At 68.4% G+C, this 21807-nt stretch overlaps 2 protein-coding genes across 3 annotated transcripts in view; both read left to right on the forward strand.

Annotated features, from left to right (window-relative positions):
- The first annotated feature begins 69 nt into the window (after window positions 1–69).
- On the forward strand, window positions 70–5947 carry CHLRE_08g373650v5 (uncharacterized protein). Its single transcript, XM_043065122.1, has 5 exons — window positions 70–587; window positions 767–934; window positions 1229–1558; window positions 2234–2456; window positions 2745–5947. The coding sequence occupies exons 1-5, from the start codon at window positions 243–245 to the stop codon at window positions 5276–5278; spliced, it is 3600 nt and encodes a 1199-aa protein (XP_042922123.1). The 5' UTR covers window positions 70–242; the 3' UTR covers window positions 5279–5947.
- A 1882-nt stretch (window positions 5948–7829) lies between these two features.
- The window catches only part of CHLRE_08g373688v5 (uncharacterized protein), a 28345-nt gene continuing 14367 nt past the window's right edge, over window positions 7830–21807 (forward strand). For both annotated transcript variants that reach the window (XM_043065123.1, XM_043065124.1), the window contains exons 1-15: window positions 7830–9918; window positions 10299–10372; window positions 10807–10933; window positions 11268–11341; window positions 11609–11618; window positions 12021–12098; window positions 12400–14899; window positions 15252–17824; window positions 18130–18237; window positions 18550–19455; window positions 19711–19902; window positions 20279–20367; window positions 20557–20644; window positions 21043–21168; window positions 21675–21771. In XM_043065123.1, the coding sequence (XP_042922124.1) occupies window positions 8038–9918; window positions 10299–10372; window positions 10807–10933; window positions 11268–11341; window positions 11609–11618; window positions 12021–12098; window positions 12400–14899; window positions 15252–17824; window positions 18130–18237; window positions 18550–19455; window positions 19711–19902; window positions 20279–20367; window positions 20557–20644; window positions 21043–21168; window positions 21675–21771 (8923 nt within the window). In that variant the 5' untranslated portion in view covers window positions 7830–8037. The remainder of the gene's footprint in view (window positions 9919–10298; window positions 10373–10806; window positions 10934–11267; window positions 11342–11608; window positions 11619–12020; window positions 12099–12399; window positions 14900–15251; window positions 17825–18129; window positions 18238–18549; window positions 19456–19710; window positions 19903–20278; window positions 20368–20556; window positions 20645–21042; window positions 21169–21674; window positions 21772–21807) is intronic.

A 21807-nucleotide genomic window follows, 5' to 3' on the forward strand; every position in this document is an offset into this window, starting at 1 on the left:
ATCATATGAATACACAACTGGGCTTTCATTTAGTCTTAAGTTGACAAAGTTGCATTCCATCTCTTCTCGGCAGTCCCTGTGTCCTGCTAGCTTCAAACCCGAACGTCAATTCTTCATGCACAGGCGCAAACATCAGGCAGGAATGGAACTTACCTCGCGGCCTTGAGTAGTTCTTTTGACTCCCAGCTGTGCTGGAAACCACGGTAGAACTCTTGGAGTACTCTCGGAGGAGTGTCTACGTCATGTCGAGCTGCCTGCTTCAACCAGAAGTCGGAGGGACCACTGCTCTGGCAAATTGCGACCCGCCGCCGAACAGCCCGCCCGAACCGACATTTGAGGCCTTGCCCGAGCGTTTCCTCGCCCAGCTTTACGCGCAACTCTTGTTACCAGATGTCAAGTCGCTGCGGTCAACCTGCTCGGGCCTGGCGGCAGCCTGCGCCAAGGCAGGGCGACTGACCAGCCTGCGCGGCACTGCTCTGCTGACGGAGCCGCTGCCCAGCCTGTCCCGACTGCCGCCCGTGTCCTTCCTGGACCTCAACGCGCGCAACGCCGACTGCGGCCACCGCCTCATTTCTGCGCTGCGCAAGGTATGCATGTGTGTGTGCGTCTAACACAGGCAGCTTTTGCCACATCGTGCGGGGTCGTGTCAGTGTGTTGCACGCCTGCGTTGACATTGCTCCCCTCCGCCCTCCGACCCCCCCTCCCCCCTCCCTCCCCCTTCCCCTACACACACAATCTTCCCCCCCCCTTCAAAAAACAACCTCAGCACGGCGGCTCGGTGCGCGCTGCCCGGCTGAGCGGCCGCGAGGGGCTGCAGGCGGCGCTGCAGGCGCTGGCGCTGTCCTGCCCGGCGCTGGTTCGGCTAGAGGTGCGCTGCCAGCACAGCTACCGCGGCCGACACGCCGAGTGCGCAGACCTGGGGCGGTGCCTACTGGTGAGCCGAGTCAGGAGGCGGGTGGGGAATGGGGTACGGGGTAGTGTATTCCGATCCCAAACTAAACTAGGGGAAGGGCAGGGGGGAGAGGGTGGGGGGTTGGGAGTGGTGTAGAGGGAGGCTGGTGATGGGCGTGATAGACGGGGAAACGTCGGGGTTGTGTCAGGCACGCGTTCGCGCTTCGACAGCGCCATCACCCATTCCAACCTGCCCGCCCATCTGGCGCCTCTGCCTGTGCTCCGCTAGTTTGGCACACACGCTGACACACACACCCCGTGCCCCTCACCCCCGCAGGAGCTCCAGAGCGGCTTCCCCGGTCTTCAGGAGCTGCACCTCACCCGCCTGCCCATCAGCGGCGAGCAGCTGCGGGCCCTCACCGCGCGCCTGCCGCACCTGAGGGCGCTGTCTGTCAGGGGCCTCAGCGCCGCCGCAGGAGGCGGCAGCGGAGGCGGCGGCGGCAGCCGCTCTGGCGGGGGCTGCGGAGCCGGGGGCGGTCACGGCGGGAAGGGAGGAGGAGGAGGTGACGGCAACAAGTGCAACAGCCTGAGTGGTGACACGCTGGCTTCGGCGCTGGGCGGTCTGTCGCGGCTGGCGGCTCTCAGCATCGACCACCTGAGGCTGGTGGTGAGGCGGGCAGGGGCAGCGGCGGTCGGGATGGGTGGGGTGGGTGGGCGGGGTGGTTAGCTGGGTGGGGTGGGCTGGGGTGTAGGTTGGGTGGTGGGCAGTGGTGTAGGCTGGGTGAGGTGGGATGGGTGGTGGGATGGGTGGAGGGCAGTGGTAGGTTGGGTGGCGGGCAGTGGTAGGCTGGGTGGGGTGGGCTGGGGTGTAGGTTGGGTGAGGTGGGATGGGTGGTGGGTTGGGTGGGGTGGGCTGGGGTGTAGGTTGGGTGGGCTGGGCTGGGTGGTGGGATGGGTGGCGGGCAGGGGTGTAGGTTGGGTGGGGTGGGCTGGGTGGTGGGATGGGTGGCGGGCAAGGGTGTAGGTTGGGTGGGGTGGGCTGGGCGGGGCAGACTCAGGTTGGGCAAGCACAGGCACAGTGAGACAACACGAGGATGGGAGGAGTGCCAGGTTGGGGTTGGCTGTATGTGCAAGACGGAGAGGTTGCATCACGAATATGAGTTTGTTGTCAGCGCCCCAACCCCAGTGGCCACGAACCCCAGTGGCCACCAACCCTCTCCGTGCCTCTCCGCACGTTCGCTGCCATGCACTGCTTCTGCCTTCCCGTGCTGTACCAATGTGCCTGGCTACAACTTCGCTTCGTCTTAACCAGTCATTACCCCGCCCCCCCCGCCCCCACTAGGACGGCTGCTCCTTCCCCGCCAGCCCGGCCCTGTCCGGCCTGCGCTCCCTGGAGCTGTCGGACGCCGAGGTGGCGCCCGCCGCCTTCGCCGCCCTCAACGCCCTCACGGCGCTGACCTCGCTGGCGGCCTGGGGCAGCGGCGCGCGGGCGGCGCTGGGCTTTGCGCCGCTGGGCGCGCTGACTGGGCTGCGGCGGCTGCACTTGGAGCTGGTGCTGGATGAGGGTGGGTGGGGGTTGCAGAGGTGGTGGGGTGGTGCGAGGTGGGATGGTGGGGGTGGTGGGGGATGCGGTGGGGGGTGGGGGTGGGGGGGGGCTGCGGGGGGGGGATGTGCAGTTGCGGGTTCATAGTGTCTTGTTTGCATGCGCAGGGAGGGAGTGATAGGGGCATATGGGGGCATGGCTACGGGCCGCTGGCGCACCGCCACGCCCCCCATCCGCACTGACTGCACAAACCTTACCCTCCCTATCCCGCCTCCTGCTCCTCCTCCTCCCTCCCCGCCTGCCGCATCAGTCATCCTGTCCGGCCTGGTGGGCTGCAGCTCGCTGGGCCACCTGTCGGCCCAGGGCGCCCGCGTGCGAGGGGGACACCCCGCCGGCCCCCCGGCACACACACACGGCAGCAGCAGCAGCAGCGGCAGCAGCAGCAGCAGCGGTGGCGGCGGCGGCGGTGACGATGAAAATGACGGGGCTGCTAGCGGCGGGACGGCTACCACGGTTGCAACAGCAGCGGCGGCGCTGCCGCCGCAGCTGACTAGCGTCACGCGGCTCAGTCTGGAGGCGTGGGAGGGGGGAGGGGCGGGGGAAGGGGAGGAGGCGGGGGAGGTGGGGTGCCTGCCGTTGGCGGCCTGGCTGCCGCGGTTGCGGGTGCTGGCTCTGGAGGAGGGCGAGGGCATGTGGGAGGCAGCGGCGGCGCACCCGGAGCTCACGTCCCTGAGGGCAGCAGCGGGAGGCTGCCTGCCGCTTGCCGCGATGGCAGTTGCGGCGGCGGTTGCAACGGTGCCGGAGGCGGCGGCGGTTGTGGCCGCAGTGCAGGGTGTCGGGGCGGCGGCGGCAGGGATTGCAGGGGCGCCCGCGGCGCCCGCGGGTTGGGGCAGCAGCAACTCGCGTTTGGGGGTGGCGGCGGCGGCAGCAGCAGCGGCGTTAATACAGCAGCGGCAGCAGCAGCAGCAGCAGCAGCAGCCGACTTTACCACAGGCAGTGTTGGGGCCGCGGCGGCTGTTGAGCACCTCTCCAGTGACGCCCCTGCTGGGCACGTCGCCAGCTGCGGCCCTGCTACCTGGCGCTTCTCCCGGCAAGGCCCACCACCTGCACGGCCACCACCATCACCACCATCACCACCACCACCTCCATTTGCTGCACGGACTGAACCACCGCGGCTACGGCTTGCCGCCAGAGGGCGCCCAAGCCAACGGCGGCGGCGGCGGCGGTGCTGGCGGCGGCGGCGACGAGAGCGACGATGAGGACAGCAGCAGCGTCAGCAGCAGCAGCGGTGGCGGCGGCGGCAGCGGCAGCGGGTCCCTTGCCAGCGGCGGCGGCGGCGGTGGCAGTGCGCGCAGCAGCTGCAGCGGGGTCGATGAGGGGGAGGGCGACGAGGAGGGCGAGGCGGCTGCTGCCGCCTCAGCGGCGTCGGCGTATGCGGCGGGTCGGGCGGGCTTCACGCTCACGACGGTGGACGCTTACGGGCAAATGCTCAGCACGCCGTGCGGCGCAGCCGCCGCCGTACAGGATGCGGCCTGCAGAGGCGGCGCCTCTGGCACCGCAGCCGCCGCGGCTGGCACCGCCGCCCCTATCAACAGTGCACTTGAGGTAGCTGCAGCGCCTGAAGCAGCGCCGCCGCCGCCGCCGCCGCCGCTGCCGCCGCGGCTGGCGCACCTGCGCCTGGGCGGCTGCGAGGGGCTGCCCGAGGCGCACTGGGCGGCGCTGGCCGCGGCGGCGCTGCCGGCCCTGACGGCAGCGGAGCTGTCGGGCTGCGCCTGCCTGACGCCGGCGGCACTGGCGGCGGTGCTGGCGGCGGCGCCGGCGCTGCGGGAGCTGCATGTGGAGGGCGCACCGCTGTTGGACGACAGCGCTTTGCTGGCGCTTGGGGGCAGCGGCGTGGCAGGAGCAGGAGCGGGCTTGAGGAAGCGGGAAGCGGGGGTTGAAGGAGCGGCAGCGGCTGCCGAAGTGCTGGATGCGACGGCGGCTGGGGCGGCGGCGGCGGCGGCGGCGGCAGCGATGTGTGCGCCGGCGGCGCACGCGGCGCGCGGCGGCCCGGCGGCGGCGCGGGTGCACGTGCCCGTGCCGCCGTGTGAGGCGTGCGCGGCTGCGGCGCATGCGGCGGCGGCGGGCGGCGCACTGGATCCCATACACGTGCACACAGGCGACCATGCCTATAGTCACAGCCACAGCCACCGTACTGCGGAAGATGCTGCTAGCACCGGCGGCAGCGGCAGCGGCTCTGGCAGTGACAACGGCCTGCAAGCGGCACAAACTGCCACCGGCGCAAATCCCAACGTTGCCGGTAATAGCGGCCTTGCCGGCGGCAGTAGCGGCCTTCCCCGCGGCAGTCGCAGCCTTGCCGGTGGCAGTAGCGGCTTCCATCGCTCCAGCAGCGCGGCGGCGCTGGCGGCGGCGGCGGCCATGCTGGAGCGGAGTGCGCTGTCCTCACCGGCCGTGCCCGTCGCACCGCAGCCCTCCAGAACCGCCGCCGTCTGCAGTGCTGGTAGCGCCGGCGGCGGCGGCGGTGACAGCAGTGGCGGCGCAGCGCCTGCGCCTGTGTCTGAGCCTGAGCCTACGGCCTCGGGTGCTGGGGCTGCGGTGGCGGCGGCCGGGGCAACCGGTTCGCTGCTGTGCCCACTGCTGACGCGGCTGACGCTGACGCGGCTGCCGGGCATAACGGCGGCGGGCGTGGCGGCGGCGGCGGCGGCGCTGCCGGGCCTGCGGGAGCTGGAGGTGGCGGGCTGCAGGGGCGTGTGCCGCGAGGCGTGTGTGTGGCTGCCGGAGCAGCTGGGCCGGCCGGGGCTGTCGGTGGTGTGCAGTCATGAGCTGTCGTATGAAGACTTGTAGGCACTGGTTTCGCGGTTTGCATTTATTACGGTTTGGTTTGTTGCGTTGTTGTCATGTGTTCTTTTGTTCACAGTCGTGGGCTGCCGGCTGGGTGGTGATGGCGTGCTCGCGCCAGAGTTACTGCACAGGTTTCAAGAGGGTTTGTGTGTGGGAATGCCACCCTGTTTCTGCATGTGATGGGTGGTTTGCGGTTCGGTTTGGTTGCCATGATATTGATTGTTGGCATGCTTGATGTGTCAGTGTGGTTGCTGCATCTCCGGCATGCCTGGATAGAGTTAGGTTGGTGCCGGACATCACTGCTTGGGGGCGGATTTGGACTTCACAGGTTTTGGTGTTGCGTGTTAACAACCACAAGGGAATGCGCATGTGTGCATCGTCTTGTGTTTGTCGGTGTGTGGTGGGGCAGGCTCGAATTGGGCAGGCGCTGTTGATCAAGCACTTGCGATTGCGGTATATATTACGGTACACGGAGCTAGCGACGATTGAAAGCATACCGTAGATGGTTATCCCACACTCGGACTGAGACTCTACTGTGAGCCGTGCCATCAAGTTGCACACGATTGGGACTTCGCCACCGTACCTCTTACCCTGTTCCATCGCTCTATACTGCGGCTCTGCGAGACTCTGCGAGCCGCGTCAGGCACTGCCGTACTGTAATGTTGCCAGGCTTGCCGCTCTGCACGTTCTGTTAACATTGTCTTGCATTTGCATTCACACTAGCTTACATTTCTCTGAACATTATTAGGACAGGGGACGGCCTGGTCGTGGGGACGGCCCGGCTCCGCCCCTCGTCTCATGGGGGGTGCCCGGGCACAGGGGCAGACAGGGGTGCCCAGTGACGGCCGTGGAAGCTGAGAGCCGTGGGCACGGCCGTAAGAGGCAGCATTACCCGTGGAGTAACCCGCCACCGTACTGGCGGGAATGGCACAAACACACAACCAGGTGCTTGTTTCCATCCCGCCCTTATGCTCTCTTACACACAATCGTCCACACCTGATTGTACACACGGTCCCCCAGCCGCGCGTTCACGCCTGATCGTTATTGCACCGATTCAGTGCATTGTCTTGAACACGGCGTAGGAGCTACCCCGGGTTGATGCGGCGCGTGGAAGTATTACAGGCACTACCCGGAGGCTCGATGGGCTTCCACGGCTTCCACGACATTCCCTCGAGGGCCCTCGATTGCCTACCCGCGCAGTACCTGAGGTTTCCAAAGGCTCCAGGAGTCCAGGCACCCAGGACCGGGCCCTGGCGGCATTGACACTGGACACAGCAATGCGGACAGCGTGTCGTCCAGGGGACGTGGCCCCGCACAGCAGGGCTTGCATCTATTCCCCTGGTGTCGTCCCTGCTACACACCTTTCAAGCACGTCAATAACACCGCGTTGCACCAAGGCAGCCTTACAGCAGGCCAGCTTGTGGTTGACTGCACGCACCCGTGCGCGTAAGTGCGCGTACGGGCGGAGCGCCTACTGAGCAGCCTACCACACCCTTACCTAATAACATAGCCAGCAAGGAACACGATTACACGCAATACCTGAACAGGAGCGTGCGTGCAACTTGCTGCATATCTGCACCCATAGATTGCAGTCCGTCCGTGGGTGCGCGTGTACATCTGCCGCGCACATGGCGGGCAGGCGCCCCAAATGCCCCGGTTCCATTCGGCTGTGTACCCTTACATACCGGTTGCTACTTGCTACCCAAAAACCGTCGGCAGGCAGAGAGGCAGAGGCAGAAATTGCTTCCATGCACGTGATCAAGTGTGATCACCGCCCTGCCACATGCTGCATGGCCGTGACGTCGTGCTGCGTGCTGAGGTAGGACATGGAGCAGGTGAGGGCGCCTGGGCGTGGCGCCTGACCACTACATAACGCTACGAAGGTTTTTTGGGTTGGCAAAGTTGCGGACTGCCAGGTGCCAACCCAGGCGGGGGAAGGTTGCCAACTAGCCGCACCCCCGGGTCAAGGTAACGCGGTACTGGTAATATTGAGGGGTCCGGGCTATCTCTGGCGCGGGCGACGTCTTTCCATAATCATCGATGCCTGGGCTGGGTGCAAGTTGTTCAACGGACTGGGACTCAACTACTCTCACGCCGCACCCCTGAGCGAACCCTACTCCCCGCCCGACCCAGGTCCCTGATGCCCGTAGGTTATGTACCGCTGGGCACCGAAGCTCAGACTTGAAATTGACAAAGCAGTGTACTTGTGCCAGTCAAGCAACTTCGTGGGCTTGACCCTTGGCTTGAGCAACCTTGCTGTGTGCGCAAGAAGGTGAGATCGGACACGTCGGTTAAACTGCGCCGCACAGCCCCAGCTGATCGATGTGGTAGGCATCATCGCATTATTAAAGTGATTGTGGCGTTCATGCACACCGACAGACGGCTCTGGCCAACTCGACACAGTGCGTTCCCCAAAACTTGGCATACCGGTAGCCAAATTCTGGAAACCCCCTACGGTATGCATGGTCGGGACTACGTATGCTTCATGACATACGAAAACCTTGCGTACCGGAATTGCTTTCGATTGCATTGTTGGCAATACCGTCGACGTCTCCACGACTCCAGCCGCGTCCTGTTGCTTGTGAATAGATAATATTGCGTTCAACATCGTCACCAGTTTCATAGATGTACCTTTGGTCAGGCGACCCCTGTGGCTCTGAGGTTCCAGGCTTGCCATGGGCTTACGGAGGATATAGGAGTGTTCATGTCGCATAGCTGCTCGCATTAACATCAAGAATGAGTTGTATCTTAAATGCGCCTTAATGGTGACACACTTCGCGGCTGGCAGCCTGGCGCTAGCCTTGGTGTTGCTGGCATCAGTCCTTACAGATGGACAAGAACAAACGGTCGTTGTGAACGTGCAGGAGTTGCACTCGGCGTTGCTGAACGGGCTGACCAACGAATTGCTGCTCGCGGCGAGCCTGCGCCCAACACAGCCTGCGGAGCCATACATAATCAAAGGGCATCTTCGTCTTGTTGGGACAGCTGTGCCGGGAAATGCGGGAACACCCCTGCCCACGCTTGACCTGAGCCTCGTGCAGGGCTGGCTGCAGCTAGCCCGCAACGCCTCGCTCACGCTTAGAAACCTTCGGCTCGTGAGCTCACAGCTCCCACCTGGGGCAGTCAACGCAACGGCAGCAGCAGCCACGGCCGCCGGCAGCAGCAGCGTGTCGCCAGCAGACCTGCTGCTGCCGTACCGGCCGCTGCTACGCGCGCTGCTGGCGCCTCCCCCCACCCCCGCACCCTCCGCCTCCACCACCAGTACTGCAGCCGCTAGCGATGGCGATAGCGGGGGCCCGCAGCTTCTGGCAGTTTCGCTGGAGGGCTGCGTGGACAGCACAGACGTGGGGCTGGCGCAGGCACTGGCGCGGGAGGCGACGGCCAGCATCCCGCGCGTGCCCGCAGCCGTGGCCGCCGCGGCGGTTAGCGCCGCGGCAGCTTCCAGCGGCGCCGGCGCATGGGCTGCGCTAACCCCCTCTCTGGCAGCCGCCTGGCCGCCAGTCACCCAGGCGGTCAGCGACGAGCTGTGTTTAGCACAGGCTGCGAGTCCTTCGGGGTCGCCGCTAGCGGCGGCGGCGCGGCGGGTGCTGCGGCGCCAGGGTCAGTGGGGAGCCGGTCGGTCGCTTGCAAGCTGGCTGGGGGCTGCTGCCGGCAGGTGGGCTGGTGGGGGCAGCGGAGGAGACGTCGGCCGCGCGGACTGCGGTGGTGACCGGGCAGGGAGCAGCAGCAGCAGCGGCGGGGCTCGCGGCGCGGGAGTGGGCCTGGAGTGGCGGGAGGTGCTGGTGGGGCGGGCATCAGGCGGCGTAGTCGGCTCGGTGGGCAGCTCGGTGGGTGGCTCGGGTGCCAGTGCGCTTCGACGCCACGGGCGGCGCCAGAGCTGGGTCGATGTGGGTCAGGCGCATCACCAGCAGCAGGACAAGCTGCAGGAGCTGGAGCAGCAGGAGCAGCCGCAGGAGTGGTTGCCGGAACAGTTGCTGCACCGGGATCAGGAGGGCCCAGATGATTGCCCTGAGAGCACGGTAGGCGAGGGCGCGCTACGGGAGGAGGGGAAGGTGGAGGTGGGCCAGCGGGCGCAGGGGCAGCTGCCTGCAGCCCCGCGGCGCCAGACAGCGGAGGCGTCGCCCTGCCTGGCGGGCACCGTCTATGTGGACAGCGCGGTGGTGGCATTGGAGCTGGCTACAGCCCGGTCCTCAGCGGCCGCGAGCGGCAGTAGCAGCAGCACCAGCACCAGCAGTAGCAGTAGCAGCATGCCCTACCTGCGCGAGGGCTCACCGCTGGCAGCTAGCTTCGGCAACAGCAGTAGTAGCAGCAGTAGCAGCAGTAGCAGCAGTAGCAGCGGCGGCGGCAGTAGCAGCAGCGCGGCCGAGGGCTCCGCTGCGCTGCTACTGCTGGTGCGGGGCAGCTACAGCGCGTCGGCGGCACAGGTGGATGAGGCGTGCCTGTCCTACCTGCGCCCACTTACCTGCGTCCGACAAGCCCTGGACGCCGCGGCGGCGGCCGTGGGGCCGGCGGCGGCGGTGGAGGCTCTGCCGGCAGCTTCGCCGCCGCTGCCTGCGGCGCCCTCCGCGTCACCGCCGCCGCCGCCGGCTGCTGTTGGCGCTGCGCCGGCTGGTGGTGGCTCAGATCACAAGACGGCGTTTGTGGTGGGTGGGGAGCAAGGGTCATGAAGGAAAGGGGCTGAGGGACAGGGGGACTAGAGATTGGGGGGTTGTAGATTCCAGCCCAAACTAAACCAAACCAAGCTAAAACGAGCGGGGGTATGCTGGTATGGCTAGGAAAAGGATTTGGTAGAGGAATGGGGGACATTGAAAGGGCAAGGGGTAATTGTCACGTTTTGGCAAAGGCATAGCAGCGGCGGTCATGTTGGCCCCATGGGAGCAAGAGGCTCTGCACGGCTGGAGCACTGGCTTGGGCCCTTGTGCCTAGGGCAACAGCGCGCGTGCTATACGCCACGTCACCATTCTGCATCACCGCACGTCTTGTCGCAGCGTCACGCACTGCCGTCTGATCCATGCACTCGCAGGCGACGCTGGCGGTGCTGCTGCCGGCGGCGGTGGGGCTGCTGCTCGCTTTCCTGGTCTTGATGTACATGTACAGGTGCGGCTGTGTGCGTGTTAGTGTGTGTGTGTGTGTGTGTCTGTGTGTGTGTCTGTGTGTGTGTCTGTGTGTGTGTGGCTGTGTGTGTGTGTGTGGCTGTGTGTGTGTGTGGCTGTGTGTGTGTCTGTGTGTGTGTGTGTGTCTGTGTGTGTGTGTGTGTGTGTGTGTGTGCGGCTGTGCGTGTGTGTGTGTGTGTGTGTGTGTGTGTGTGTGTGTGTGTGTGTGTGTGTGTGGCTGTGTGTGCGTGGCTGTGTGTGTGGCTGTGTGTGTGGCTGTGTGTGTGGCTGTGTGTGTGTGTGTGTTTGCATGGGGAGGCGGGCGGATGTGCCAATGCGCCAGCGTCCTCAGCTCTGATCACCCCCAACATCCCCGCCTGCCCCCGCCTCGCCTCCCCGCCTTCCGCCTCCGCCTCCCGCCTCCCACTGCGCGCGCAGGCGGCTGCGGCAGCGGCACCGGCGCGAGCGCGGCGCCAAGCAGGCCCCGGGCGTGGGCCCGCTCACCACACTGCTCATCACCGACATCGCCAACAGCACGGCGCTGTGGGAGAGCCTGCCCGAGGAGGTGGGGGTGAAGGGGCGGGCAGGCGGGGGGTGTGGCGGGCGTGTGCTGTGTGGTGCGGGTGGCGACGGTGGGTGGTGCGGGTGGTGGCGGCGTGGGATGTGTGGTGCGGGCGGCGAGTGCGCGGGCTGTGTGGTGCGGGCTGCGTGGTGGTGCGATGAGCATTGGAGGGACCGCACTGTGCGTGTTAAAGGCATGGGGCTGCCAGGCTGTGTGTGTGTATGTGTGTGTACAGGTTTGTGTGCTTGTGGGTGTGTCCCGAGTGTCTGCTGCACCTGGGCCTGCGGCTCTGTGATGCTTTACCCACTCCGTCTCACGGTGTGATCCTGACGGTCAGGTGATGGACCTGGCGCTCAAGCTGCACCACGCCTGCCTGAGGTCGCTGCTGGCGCGGTTCAACGGCTACGAGAGGTGAGGGCGGGGCCGTGGGGCGGGCACGTGTTGCCAGCGGGCGGGCGGGCGGGCGGGGGGAGCGGGAGGGTGGGCTGAGCTGTGGAGGGCTGAGCCGATGAGGCTGGGCTTGGGTACTGCCTGAGTGGACGCCACGACCGGCATTCGACCGGCGGAGGCGTACACCGCACCTGCCTGTCCAGCTGCATGCGTCGCTCATTCGGCTGTATCGCTTTTCTAAACCCGCTTCGGCCCTGTTGCCTTTGCCTGCCTTTGCCTTCCTTGCAGTGCGACGGAGGTGGGTACGGCGGGCTGTTGTGGAGCGCCGGTCGCGGGTTAGGGACCGCCCTCGGTAGAAGTTGTACAGAACAGCCCCGTCCAATTTCAATGCTGTCTTGTTGTTGATACACCTTGCTCATCCTCCCTGACTCTGCAACCCACCCAACTCCCCCTGCTGAACTCCTTCCGTCTGTCATGGACGGCTAACCCCATCCACCTGACCTGTTGCAACAGCTGGTCAACACCCTTCTCGTAATAACCTCCTTAATCATGGCGAGAACCCCCCTCCTCCCGCTCCCCCACCTCCTCCATAACGCCTCCTCCTCCTCCCCCTCCTCCTCCCCTCGCCCACGCTCTCCTCCTCGCTCTATTGCATTGGGTTTGGTTTAGTATGGGCTGGTATCTACAACCCCTCCCTCAGGGCGACTCGTTCCTGCTGGCCTTCCACAACCCGGTGGACGCCGCCAAGTTCGCCCTCACCGCGCAGGTGCAGCTCATGGTGAGAGCGCGGCACACCGTTTGTTATGTTTGGGGGCGGGCAGCCGTTTATGTGGAGACCGGAGTGATTAAGGAACAGGGGTTCGGAAGGAGGGAGTGGGGACGGAGGCGTTTGGGTAAGGGTTTGGACTTTGGAGGGTCACCGGGGGGTCACCGGGTGGTGGTGGTGATGGCGCTGGCGCTGGGGCTGGCACTTGGGATGGGGCTGGGGCTGGCGCTGCGGCAAAACGACCCCAAGTCCCCAAGCAAACTCCCAAACCTCAGCAATGCACACTGCCGTGCCCCCCGTGTCCCCCGAGCAGGACGTGATGTGGCCACCCGAGGTGCTGGCGCACCCCGACGGCCAGGAGGTGTGGGTGGTGCCCAAGGCCTCGGAGCCGCCGCCCTCGGGCCGCGAGCCGTCCGGCTCCCTCACGCCCTTCATGATGAACACGGGCGTATCGCCGTACGTGGAGGCCAGCGGCGCCAGCATCTCCGTATACAACGCCGGCGGCGGCGGCGCCGCCATGTACCGCAGCAGCGGCAGCGCGGTCCCTCTGGCGCTGGGCTCCATGCCTAGCGGGCTGCTGCTGACGGCGCGCATGAGTTCCACAGATGTAGGAATGGCCGCCGCCGCGGCGGCGGGGTACGCCGGGTATGCCGGCGGCGCCGGTAGCGTGCCCGGCGGCGTGGGCTTGGGCGGCGGCGGCGGCGGCATTGCCGGAGGGCGGTCGGCGCGGCGTGCCAGCTGGGCGGTCCTGACAAAGTCCTTCCGAAGCAACGCCGCCTCGGCGGGGGGCATGGGCGGCAGCGGCGCCGCCGCCGCCGCCACGGGAGCCATGCAACAGGGAATGGCGCGTGCGCTGGATCTGGAGCACCTGGGCGCGGGGCTGGATCTGGATTACGATGACATCATGGGCGGCGGCGGCGGCAGTCATGTGGCGTACTACGGCGGCCACGGCGGCCACGGCCATGGCGGTGGCCACGCCCGGCCGCGCACGCTCCTGCGGTCGTTCACGTCCCACATCGCCTCTGCGCTGGGCAGGACGTCCGGCGGCGCCAGTGGCGGCGCCGCCAGCGGCGGTGACGGCGGCGGCGGCGGCGGGTTGTACGCCAGCGGAGCCGTTATCACCGCTGTCGCCGCCGCCAGCGGGATGGAGGAGGGCGGGCAGCCGGTCAGCTCGCGTGTGCGGCGCTTCATCCGCAGCAGCATCAGTGGCATCAGCCGCGCCGCCGCCGCCGCCGTCGGGGCTGACGTCAGTGGCCACAGCGGCGGCAGCGCCCGCCCATCGCACTACACCGACAGCCACAGCACGCAGCACCACGATCACGTACAACGCCAGCCCCACCACCATCAGCCACATCGCCAGCAACACCCGCATCATTACGGCGAGTACGGTGACAGTGCCGGCCTGACGGCGGCGGCGGCGTCGGCCGCCGCGCAACCGCCGGCGCCGGCGTCTGTGCGCCTACCCAGCGGCAGCCGGCGGCGGCTCAGCAGCAGCCTTGTGGCAGAGCGCGAAGCGTTGGAGCACATGCGCCGAAGCAAGTCCTTCGCAGCGGTGCACCAGCTGCATCAGCAGCAGCCTCAGCCTGGCGGTGGCCGACAGGCCGGCGGCAGCGTCGGCGCCGGCACCGGCACCGGCGGGGACATGCGCGTCTTGGGCCGCGGCGCGGCGGCGCCGGCCGCCGCCGTGGCCGCCGTCGCTGCCGCCGGCGTCGTGCCGTCGAGCGGTAGCTTCACCGCTCGCTCCCTGTTGAAGCAGGCCCTCAGCTTCAACCGCCGCCAGCACAGCTTCCGGGGCGCCTCTCGCGCCGCCGTTGCCAGCGGCTCCGTCGCCGCCGCCGCTGCCGCCGCCACGGCGGCGCTGAACAGCGGCAGCGGCGCGGGCTGGGCCTCCGCAGGCGACTCTGGCGGCACGCCAGCATCGCCACTGTCGGTCGGCGCCGGCACCAACGGCTCCCGCCGCGCATTGGTGATACACCCCAGCGCCACCACCTCCTCCGCTCTCCTGCGGAAGAGCTTGACCAGCGTCGCCGCCACTGCCGGCGTCGCGGTGGCCGCTGGTGCCGCTCCCGCCTCTGGCGCGTCCGCCGCCGACCACCTCAGCACCGGCGGCGGCGGCGGCGGCATGACCTCCACTGACGAAGACCAGCCGCCGCACCCGCAGCCGGGCCGGCCTCACGGCTCCGGCCCGCTCCCCAGCGCTGCAGCCCATGCTCTAGGCCGCGCCCTGGGCCGCAACAGCCGGTCCATGAACGGCAACGTCGCCGTAGGCTCCACCGGTACACGGCCCGGCGCGCCCGGGTTCCGTGGGCGCGGCCTGGCGCCGCTGGCCGGCGCAGGCGCAGGCGCAGGCGCAGGCGCAGGCGCAGGCACAGGCACAGGCACAGGCACAGGCGCAGGCACAGGCGCAGGAACAGGCGCAGGCACAGGCACAGGCGCAGGCACAGGCGAGGCGGCGCCCAGCGGCTTCGGGACGTCTGCGTCAGCGCGCCGCGCCAGCGTTGGCATCGGCTACGCCCACTTGTGTAACGACGTGGTTCTTCCGGGCCCCCCGCCGGACCCCGCCGCGAGTGGCGGCCACGACGACGACGATGACGACCCGGCGGCGGTCGCGGCCGTACAGATGTACGGCTTTGCGGGCGGCAGCAGCGTGGGCGATGGCGGCGGCGGCGGCGGCGGTAGCCTGGAGCTGGGCGGGCTGCACAGCGGCGTGGGTATGGAGGGCTGCTCTGGGGTGCTGGGCCGTGAGTCAACCTACTTGCGTGTGGGCATGGAGTCCATCACGCACATCCCAATCAACTCCAATTCAATCCTGGGTGCGTGCGGGGCGCTTGGGGATCTGGGTTTTGGGGCTTGGGTGTTGAGGGCTGCGCCATGGCAAATGGGTGTTGAGGGCTGGGCCTTGGGGAATGGGTTGGAGACTTGGGGGGATCTGAGTTTCGCGGCTCGCGGGAGTTGGGGCCGCACAAGGGAGAGCGCCAGCGGCACAGGGTGCCGGCAGCGCCTGGCGGCGGCACGCACACACCTCCTCTGCCGCCCACACATCCCCCGTTCCTTCTCCAACCCACCCACCCAATGCTTTTGCTTGTTGCCCCCTGATTCCCCTGCTTTTATCCCGTTCCAATGTTTTTCACCTTGCAATTCACGCACCCACCCAACCTGCTGCAGGTGGCGGCAGCAGCACCGCCACGGGCACTGGCGGCGCCAGCCGCGGCACTCGCGACGGCATCGACTCCATGGGCCAGCGGCAGCCGCGCGGCAGCATCGATGACCCTCGGGCTTCCAATGCCTCCGCCAGCGCTGTGATGGACGCCCTAGACAGCCTGGCCCGGTCAGGTAGCGTGACGGCGGCAGCGATGGCGGCGCCGTCGCCGCCGACGGTGCCGGCGGCGGCGCCGTCAATGGGCGCGGTCGCGCGGGATGCCGCCGTCGCGGCGGCGGCGCGTGACGCCGTGGCCTCCGCGGCGGGCATGCACGCGCTGACGGCGGCGCAGCGGCGGCGCGCCAGCGCGCCTTCGGAGGCAGCGCTGCTGCCCGGCGGCGGCGGCGGCGGCGGTGGTGAGTACTTGCCGCTGCAGCCGCCAGTGGGCTCGTCCGCGCGCGCTGTGGGCAGCGGCGGCCAGCCCACTACCGCGCTGGAGGCGTTTGCGATGATCGGCGACGGCACCGGCACCTCGGGCGCGCCCAGCCGCGCGGGCAGCATCGCCAGCGGCGGCGGCTCTGCGTCGGCCTTGGCGTCGGCACACGTACAACTGCTGTCAGCGGCGCCGCGGCGCGGCAGCAATCTCGGCACCAGCATGGCGGACCCAGCCGCCGCTGGCGGTGGCGGCGCGGCGGGCCGCCGCACGTCCAACTCGCAGCACACTTATTCCACGTCCTCCTCCATCCTGAACCCCGCATTTGACACCCGGCACGACGACCTGGTCGCAGCGGAGGGCGCGCGCAGCGGCCTTGCCACCAGCGGCGAGCCCACCCTCCAACTGCTGCTGCTGGGCGCGGGCGCGTCCGTTGGCGGCCCGGCACGCGTGGCGACCAGCCCGGGCGATGTAGGGCCGTTGGCGCTTGGCGGCGCTGGCGGCGGCGGTTCTTTCCGTCCGCCTCCAGTGGCGCGTCGCGGCATGTCGCGGAGTGCGGAGCAGGTGCCAGATCGCGTGACGGCGGAGCTGGTGAACGCCGGTACGGCCATGCTTGGTCCGGGCGGCGCAGGCGGCGGCGGGAGAGGCGGCGCCGGCACAGGCGGCGCCGGCGGCGCCGGCGGCGCCGGCACCAGTGGCTGGGGCAGCTCACACACAGACGGCAGCGTTATGGGCGGCACAGGCACCGGCGGCGGTGGCACATGCAGTGGCGGCGCGATGCTGGTGACGGAGGACGGCTCCTCCTTCGCCTCCGCCACGCACCCCGCGCTCGCCATCGCCGCGCAGCTTGGCAGCAGCGCGGCCAGCCGCCCGATCAGCGGCAGCCACGGCGCCGGTGGGGGCGCCGGTGGGGGCATGCTGCAGGCGCGCCCCGCAAGCGGCAGCTACGCCAGCGGCGCCGCTGGCACTGATGGCGGCGGTGCCGGCGGCGGCGGCGGCGGCGGCGGCGGGTTGCTGACGGCGGCAATGGCCCGCATGATGATGATGCGCACCAAGAGCGGACGCCGCGACGGCCGCGTTCACAGCAGCCCCGCGGCCCCGCGCTTCGACCCGGGCGATGCTGCTGGCAGCTTCTTTGCTGGTACTGCTACTGCCGGTACCGCTTCCGCTACTGCGGTGGCTGTAGCTGGTTCGCCAGCTGCGCTGGCGATGCCGGCGCACCCGCACCCCCAGTCGCGCACAATTGGCCAGCCGCTGGCGTCCATTCCCGAACCCATCACCACCGGCCCCTCGCGCGCGTCGCTGGATGCGGGCGGCGGGCTGGGCGTGTCGCGCGCGGGTACCGGCGGCACTGAGGGCAGCCTGGGCGAGGGGGCGGACGACAAGGATTACGACCGCGGCGGCGCTGGCGGTGGCGGCACGCAGGCGGACGCGGATGACTTGCTGGGCAGCCTTCGAGACGACCTGTACCCGCCCGGCTCCGGCCCCTCCTCGCCTGCGGTGGCCTCCCTCCTCAGCGGCAGCGGCGGCGGCCGATTGCTCGGCGGCGCGCTCTCGCCACTGAAGGCGGTGGTAGCGGCGGCCGCCGCCGCTGCGGCAGCACTGAGCCCTGCCGGTGGCGGCGGTGGCGGCGGCGGCGGCGGCGGCGGCGGCGGCGGCGACAGCCCTGTGGCGTCGCCGCCGGTGAGCCGCGCCTCCTCCGTCTCCAACTCGCTTGCGCGCAGCCTGACCCGCGGCGCCTCGCGGGCCAACCTGCTGATGCGACAGATCACGCGAGACCGCAAGCCCAGCAGCTTCACCAGCCGCGCAGCGCGCAGCGCCAGCGCAGTCACCGAGGGCGGCGGCGGCGGCGACGGCGGCGGCGGCGCCCGGGGAGCCGGCGGCGACAGCCCCGGCGGCGGCGGCGGTGGCGGCGGCGCCGGTGCCCGGGGAGCCGGCGGCGACAGCCCCGGCGGCGGCGGCGTGGGGGTCATGAGCATGACGGCGTTGGCGGTGTTAGACAGCGACGTGGGCGGCGGCAGCGGCGGCTCGGGCGACGGCGCCGGGGGCCGCGGCGGCGGCGGCGGCGGCCGGGCGCGTAGCGGCGCGCACCTGCCGCTGTTGAGTGACGACGGCGAGGAGGTCACGTCGACGTCCATGGCGGTGGAGCCGTCGGCGCTGGGCATGGTGCGTGCGTGGCGGGTGCAGGGGGGGGGCAGGGGTGCAGGGGCCAGGGGTTGCAGGAGGTGCAGGGGGCAGGAAGTGCAGGAAGGGCAGGGGCCCTTCCTTGCGTGTGTCAAGTACGTGTGCGTGCAGCGCTGGGACGCTGGGGCACGCTGGGTCGCCTGGTGTTGTGGGTGCTGCGGGCGCATGTGCGTAGCCGCCGCGTGCGCCCGTCGACTTGCTGCCCCCCGGCTCCTCCTCCTGAGCGATGGAAACCAACACATGCCCATTTGCCCCTTGGCCCCTTGCCCCGCCGCTCGGTGCCCCAGGTGTCGCGGCTCCTGGATGGCGGCAGTGGCAGCTCCTCCCGCGCGCGCACCCGCTCCGTGACCGCGGGCGACGGAGGGCCGCGTCGCGCCATCGCAACGCCCCTTGCGGTGCGCGCAAGCCGGCCACCGGTCGTTAGGCGTGTGACCTGCACCAACGGGCCTGGGGCCCTCCCGGTTCTGCCTTACTCCACAAACAGTGTCTCCCTGCCCCTGGTGACAGCCTGGTGACAGCTCCCCTGCCCCTGCTTGTAACGATTTGGCCGTCGCGCTGCACGCCAAGACGCGGTGCCCGCATCCCTCGCGCTGGCCCCCTCCTCCGCGAAACGCCTCCCCTCCCGCAAGCCCCTCCCCTCCCGATTTTGAAGCCGCATTTGTCAAACCCGCATGCATGCATGCGCGCGCCCCTCCCGCTTGCTGCAGGGGCCTCGCTACGCTGTGGTTGAGCCTGATGAGGCCGGCGAGCCCGGCGCGCAGGTACACGTCTTCACAGGCGGCTCAGGGGGCCGGCCGCCAGTGCCCTCCTCACCCCAGCTCGGCCACCTCTCCCAACGCGCGCTGCGCTGGCAAGGCCCCGGTGTGTCTGTGCGCGCCAGCAGTGGCCCTCAGCCTGCAATGTTGCTAACGCAGCAGCAGCAGCAGCAGCAGCAGCAGCAACAGCGGTCCGCCTTGCAGGGGCTGCTTCGTCACCAGGCGGCGCAGGCGGCGCAGGAGGAGGCGGACGCGGCAGCGGCGGCCGCAGCAGGCGTGGTGACGGCCGGCGGCCGGCAGCGCAACCCGCCACCGCGGCCCAAGACGCTGTCTTCGCTCATGGCCTTTGGCAACGGCAGCAGCAACAGCGGCGGCGGCGGCGGCGGTCCCGGGCGCAGGAACAGCACGCACGACGAGAGCCAGCTGCCGGCGACACCTCGCAGCACCGGCCTCTTTGCCAACCTGAGCATGGGCTTGGGTCTGAGCCTGGGACTGGGCTCCAACACCGCGTCATCCAATGCTGCGGCGGCGGCCGCAGCTGCGGCCGCCAGCGGAAGCAACAACCACAGCGGCCGGCTCTCCGGCAGCCAGCAGCCGCCGCTCCTCGACCTCGGCGGCGGCGGCGGTGGCGGTGGCGGCGGCGGCACGAGCTCGGCGGGCGCCAGCGGCGCACTGCCGCCGGGCGTGTTGATGGGCGGTGCCGGGGCGCCGCCGCCGCCGCCGCCGGCTGTGATGATGCTGAGCGGCGGCGCCAGCCGGCGGATGTCGTTCCTGGGGCTGGGGCTGGGGCTGGGGCTGGGGCTGGTGCGCAGCCGCACGGAGCGGCGGGCCAGCCTGTCCGACCTGCCGCTGTGGGCGGTGAGTCAACGAACAACAGCACGTGTGTGTGCTTTTCGGGTGCAGCTACGTCGCGTTTTAGGCGTGTTATTCTTGCGAAACAGGAGCGGTTTGCGCAGGTGTGACGAGCGCCAGCAGTCCACCCCAGGCATGTCGACCACGCCCGTCCACCCGCTGATTGCTCAGCCTGACAGCTCCCACACCCATGCCACCTTCCGCTGCGATGCGCCTGCGACTGCCGTCTTGCTACTGCCGTCTTGCTTTCGTGTGCCGCAGGGCGCGGGACTGCCGCCTGGCGGCGCCGCCGGTGCTGCTACTGCCGGTGCTGCTGCTACTGCCGGCGGGGCTGGCAGTGTTGCGGGTGGGGAGCTGCAGGTGCTGGGCGGCTGGGCGGGGGGTGACGGCGGCTCCATGACGCACCAGCACGGGGGAGCCAGCTCGGCGCAGCTGCTGCAGATACAAATGCAGGTACGTGCCTGTGTATTTGTGTGTGTGTGTGTGTGTGTGTGGATGGGGGGGGGCGGTTGCAAACATGGTTGGAAAGCAGTACACGATGCACGGAAGAGGGGGAGGGGGCGGGAGGGGTCGTTTTCGCCATTGCCAGAATAAAGGAACTAAAGGCAATGGGGAGAGGGCCGACAACGGGGGGGGAGCCGAACGCATCTCAAGGTATCTGTGCGTGTGCGCGCATGAGGGTCCTGGTGCTCTACGGTTCATCGCCTCCGTCACCCCGCAATCCCGCTCACCGCTCGAACCTCGCCATCGCCCCCCCCCCATTGCTGTTCCCCGAGATTGTACCACTTCCTAAACCAATCATGAATGTATAACCCACGCCCAATTGCAGCTGCTGGAGTGCCGCTCCTACAAGGAGAAGTGCAAGGACGAGTGGCCGGCAGCGCTGAGGCCCGCGCCGCCCGCGCGCTGCGCCTACAGGTGCGGCCGCCGCGCCGCTTGCCCTGCACTCGCCTGCTCCCTTGCACTACACTCGCCTGCCCCCTTGCCCGGCACTCTTGCAACCTTGCGGTCAGTCGGTTCTCCCGCCATGTACACGCACAAGCAGAGTTGACTCCGTGCTGACGCTGCTTCCCCCCCCCCACCGTTCAACGTTAACCCACCGCGCAGGGGCCTGCGAGTGCGCATGGGCCTACACACAGGCATCAGCACCGCCACCGACGTGACCTTCAACCCCACCACCTCCCACATGGCCTACGTGAGTGCGAGTGCACGTTTTAAAAACGAAACGAAAGCCCGCCCCGAGTGCACGTGTGTGCGTGCTGGGTGCGTGTGTGTATAAAATTGTTTGTGTGTGCGCGCGCGCGTGTGTGTGTGTGTGTGTGTATGTGTGTGCGTGTGCGTGTGCGTGTGCGTGTGCGCGTGCGCGTGCGTGTGCGTGTGCGCAATTTCTCTTTTAATCAATCATGGATGTGAACCCCCCTCTCACGCTCCTCTCCCACCGCCCCCCTACTGTTCCTAACCACGCCTTCACTTCTCAACTAATCATATGAATGTAGTAACCCCCACCCTCGTCTGCAGTCTTCAGTGCATCCTGTACCGATTTCCCAAACATCCTTGCAAACCCCCTCCCTCCCCCTCCTCCTCTTCCTGCAGGGCGGTGTGGCCATGAAGGTGGCCAAGGCGGTTGGCGACGCGGCGGCGGGCGGCATGATCCTGCTGTCACAGTCCGCTTTCCTGGCGCTGGCGGCGCAGCTGTCCGCGCTGCCGGGCACGCCGCAGGTGAGGGGGGGCAGGGGGAGGGGGGCGGGGAGGGGCACGGGGAGGGGCACGGGGGCGGGGACGGGGGCGGGAAGGGGGAGGGGTTTTGTAGATACCAGCCCAAACTAAATCAAACCCAATGCAATAGTTCCCCGGGAAGGGGGAGGGGGGTTGCGAGGTCAATATCATTGGGAACAGGATACAAGCAGGGGACGAGGGGGAGGAGGAGGCATCAAATACGGGAAAGCAGGGGAGGGAGGCAGCGGCCTCTGCATTTCAGACAACCGGTAACCTCCTCCGGACATCGGCACTTCAAACTTGTGATTTCATCACGCCGTTCTCCGTGGACGCCTGCCCATCCACCCCACCCACGCCTCCTCCCCCCCATTGCACCTGGCTATAACTTCGCTTCTCCTCTATTATTCATGAATGTAGCCATCCATCCGTGGGTAAATATCTACCATAACCAATCATCCACCCACCCACCCACCCACCCACTACCACCCACCCAACCAACCACCCTCCAGGCTGTGTTCAGCGGCGAGAGCGATCTGGGTCTGGGTCCGGGCGGCGACCGCTACTCGCTGTACCAGCTGGTGCATAGGGAGCTGGTGCAGCGCATTGGTGAGGAGGGGGTTAGAAGGGAGGAGGGAGGAGGGA

Source organism: Chlamydomonas reinhardtii, chromosome 8 (genome assembly GCF_000002595.2).
Source record: "Chlamydomonas reinhardtii strain CC-503 cw92 mt+ chromosome 8, whole genome shotgun sequence".
NCBI classification, from domain to species: domain Eukaryota; kingdom Viridiplantae; phylum Chlorophyta; class Chlorophyceae; order Chlamydomonadales; family Chlamydomonadaceae; genus Chlamydomonas; species Chlamydomonas reinhardtii.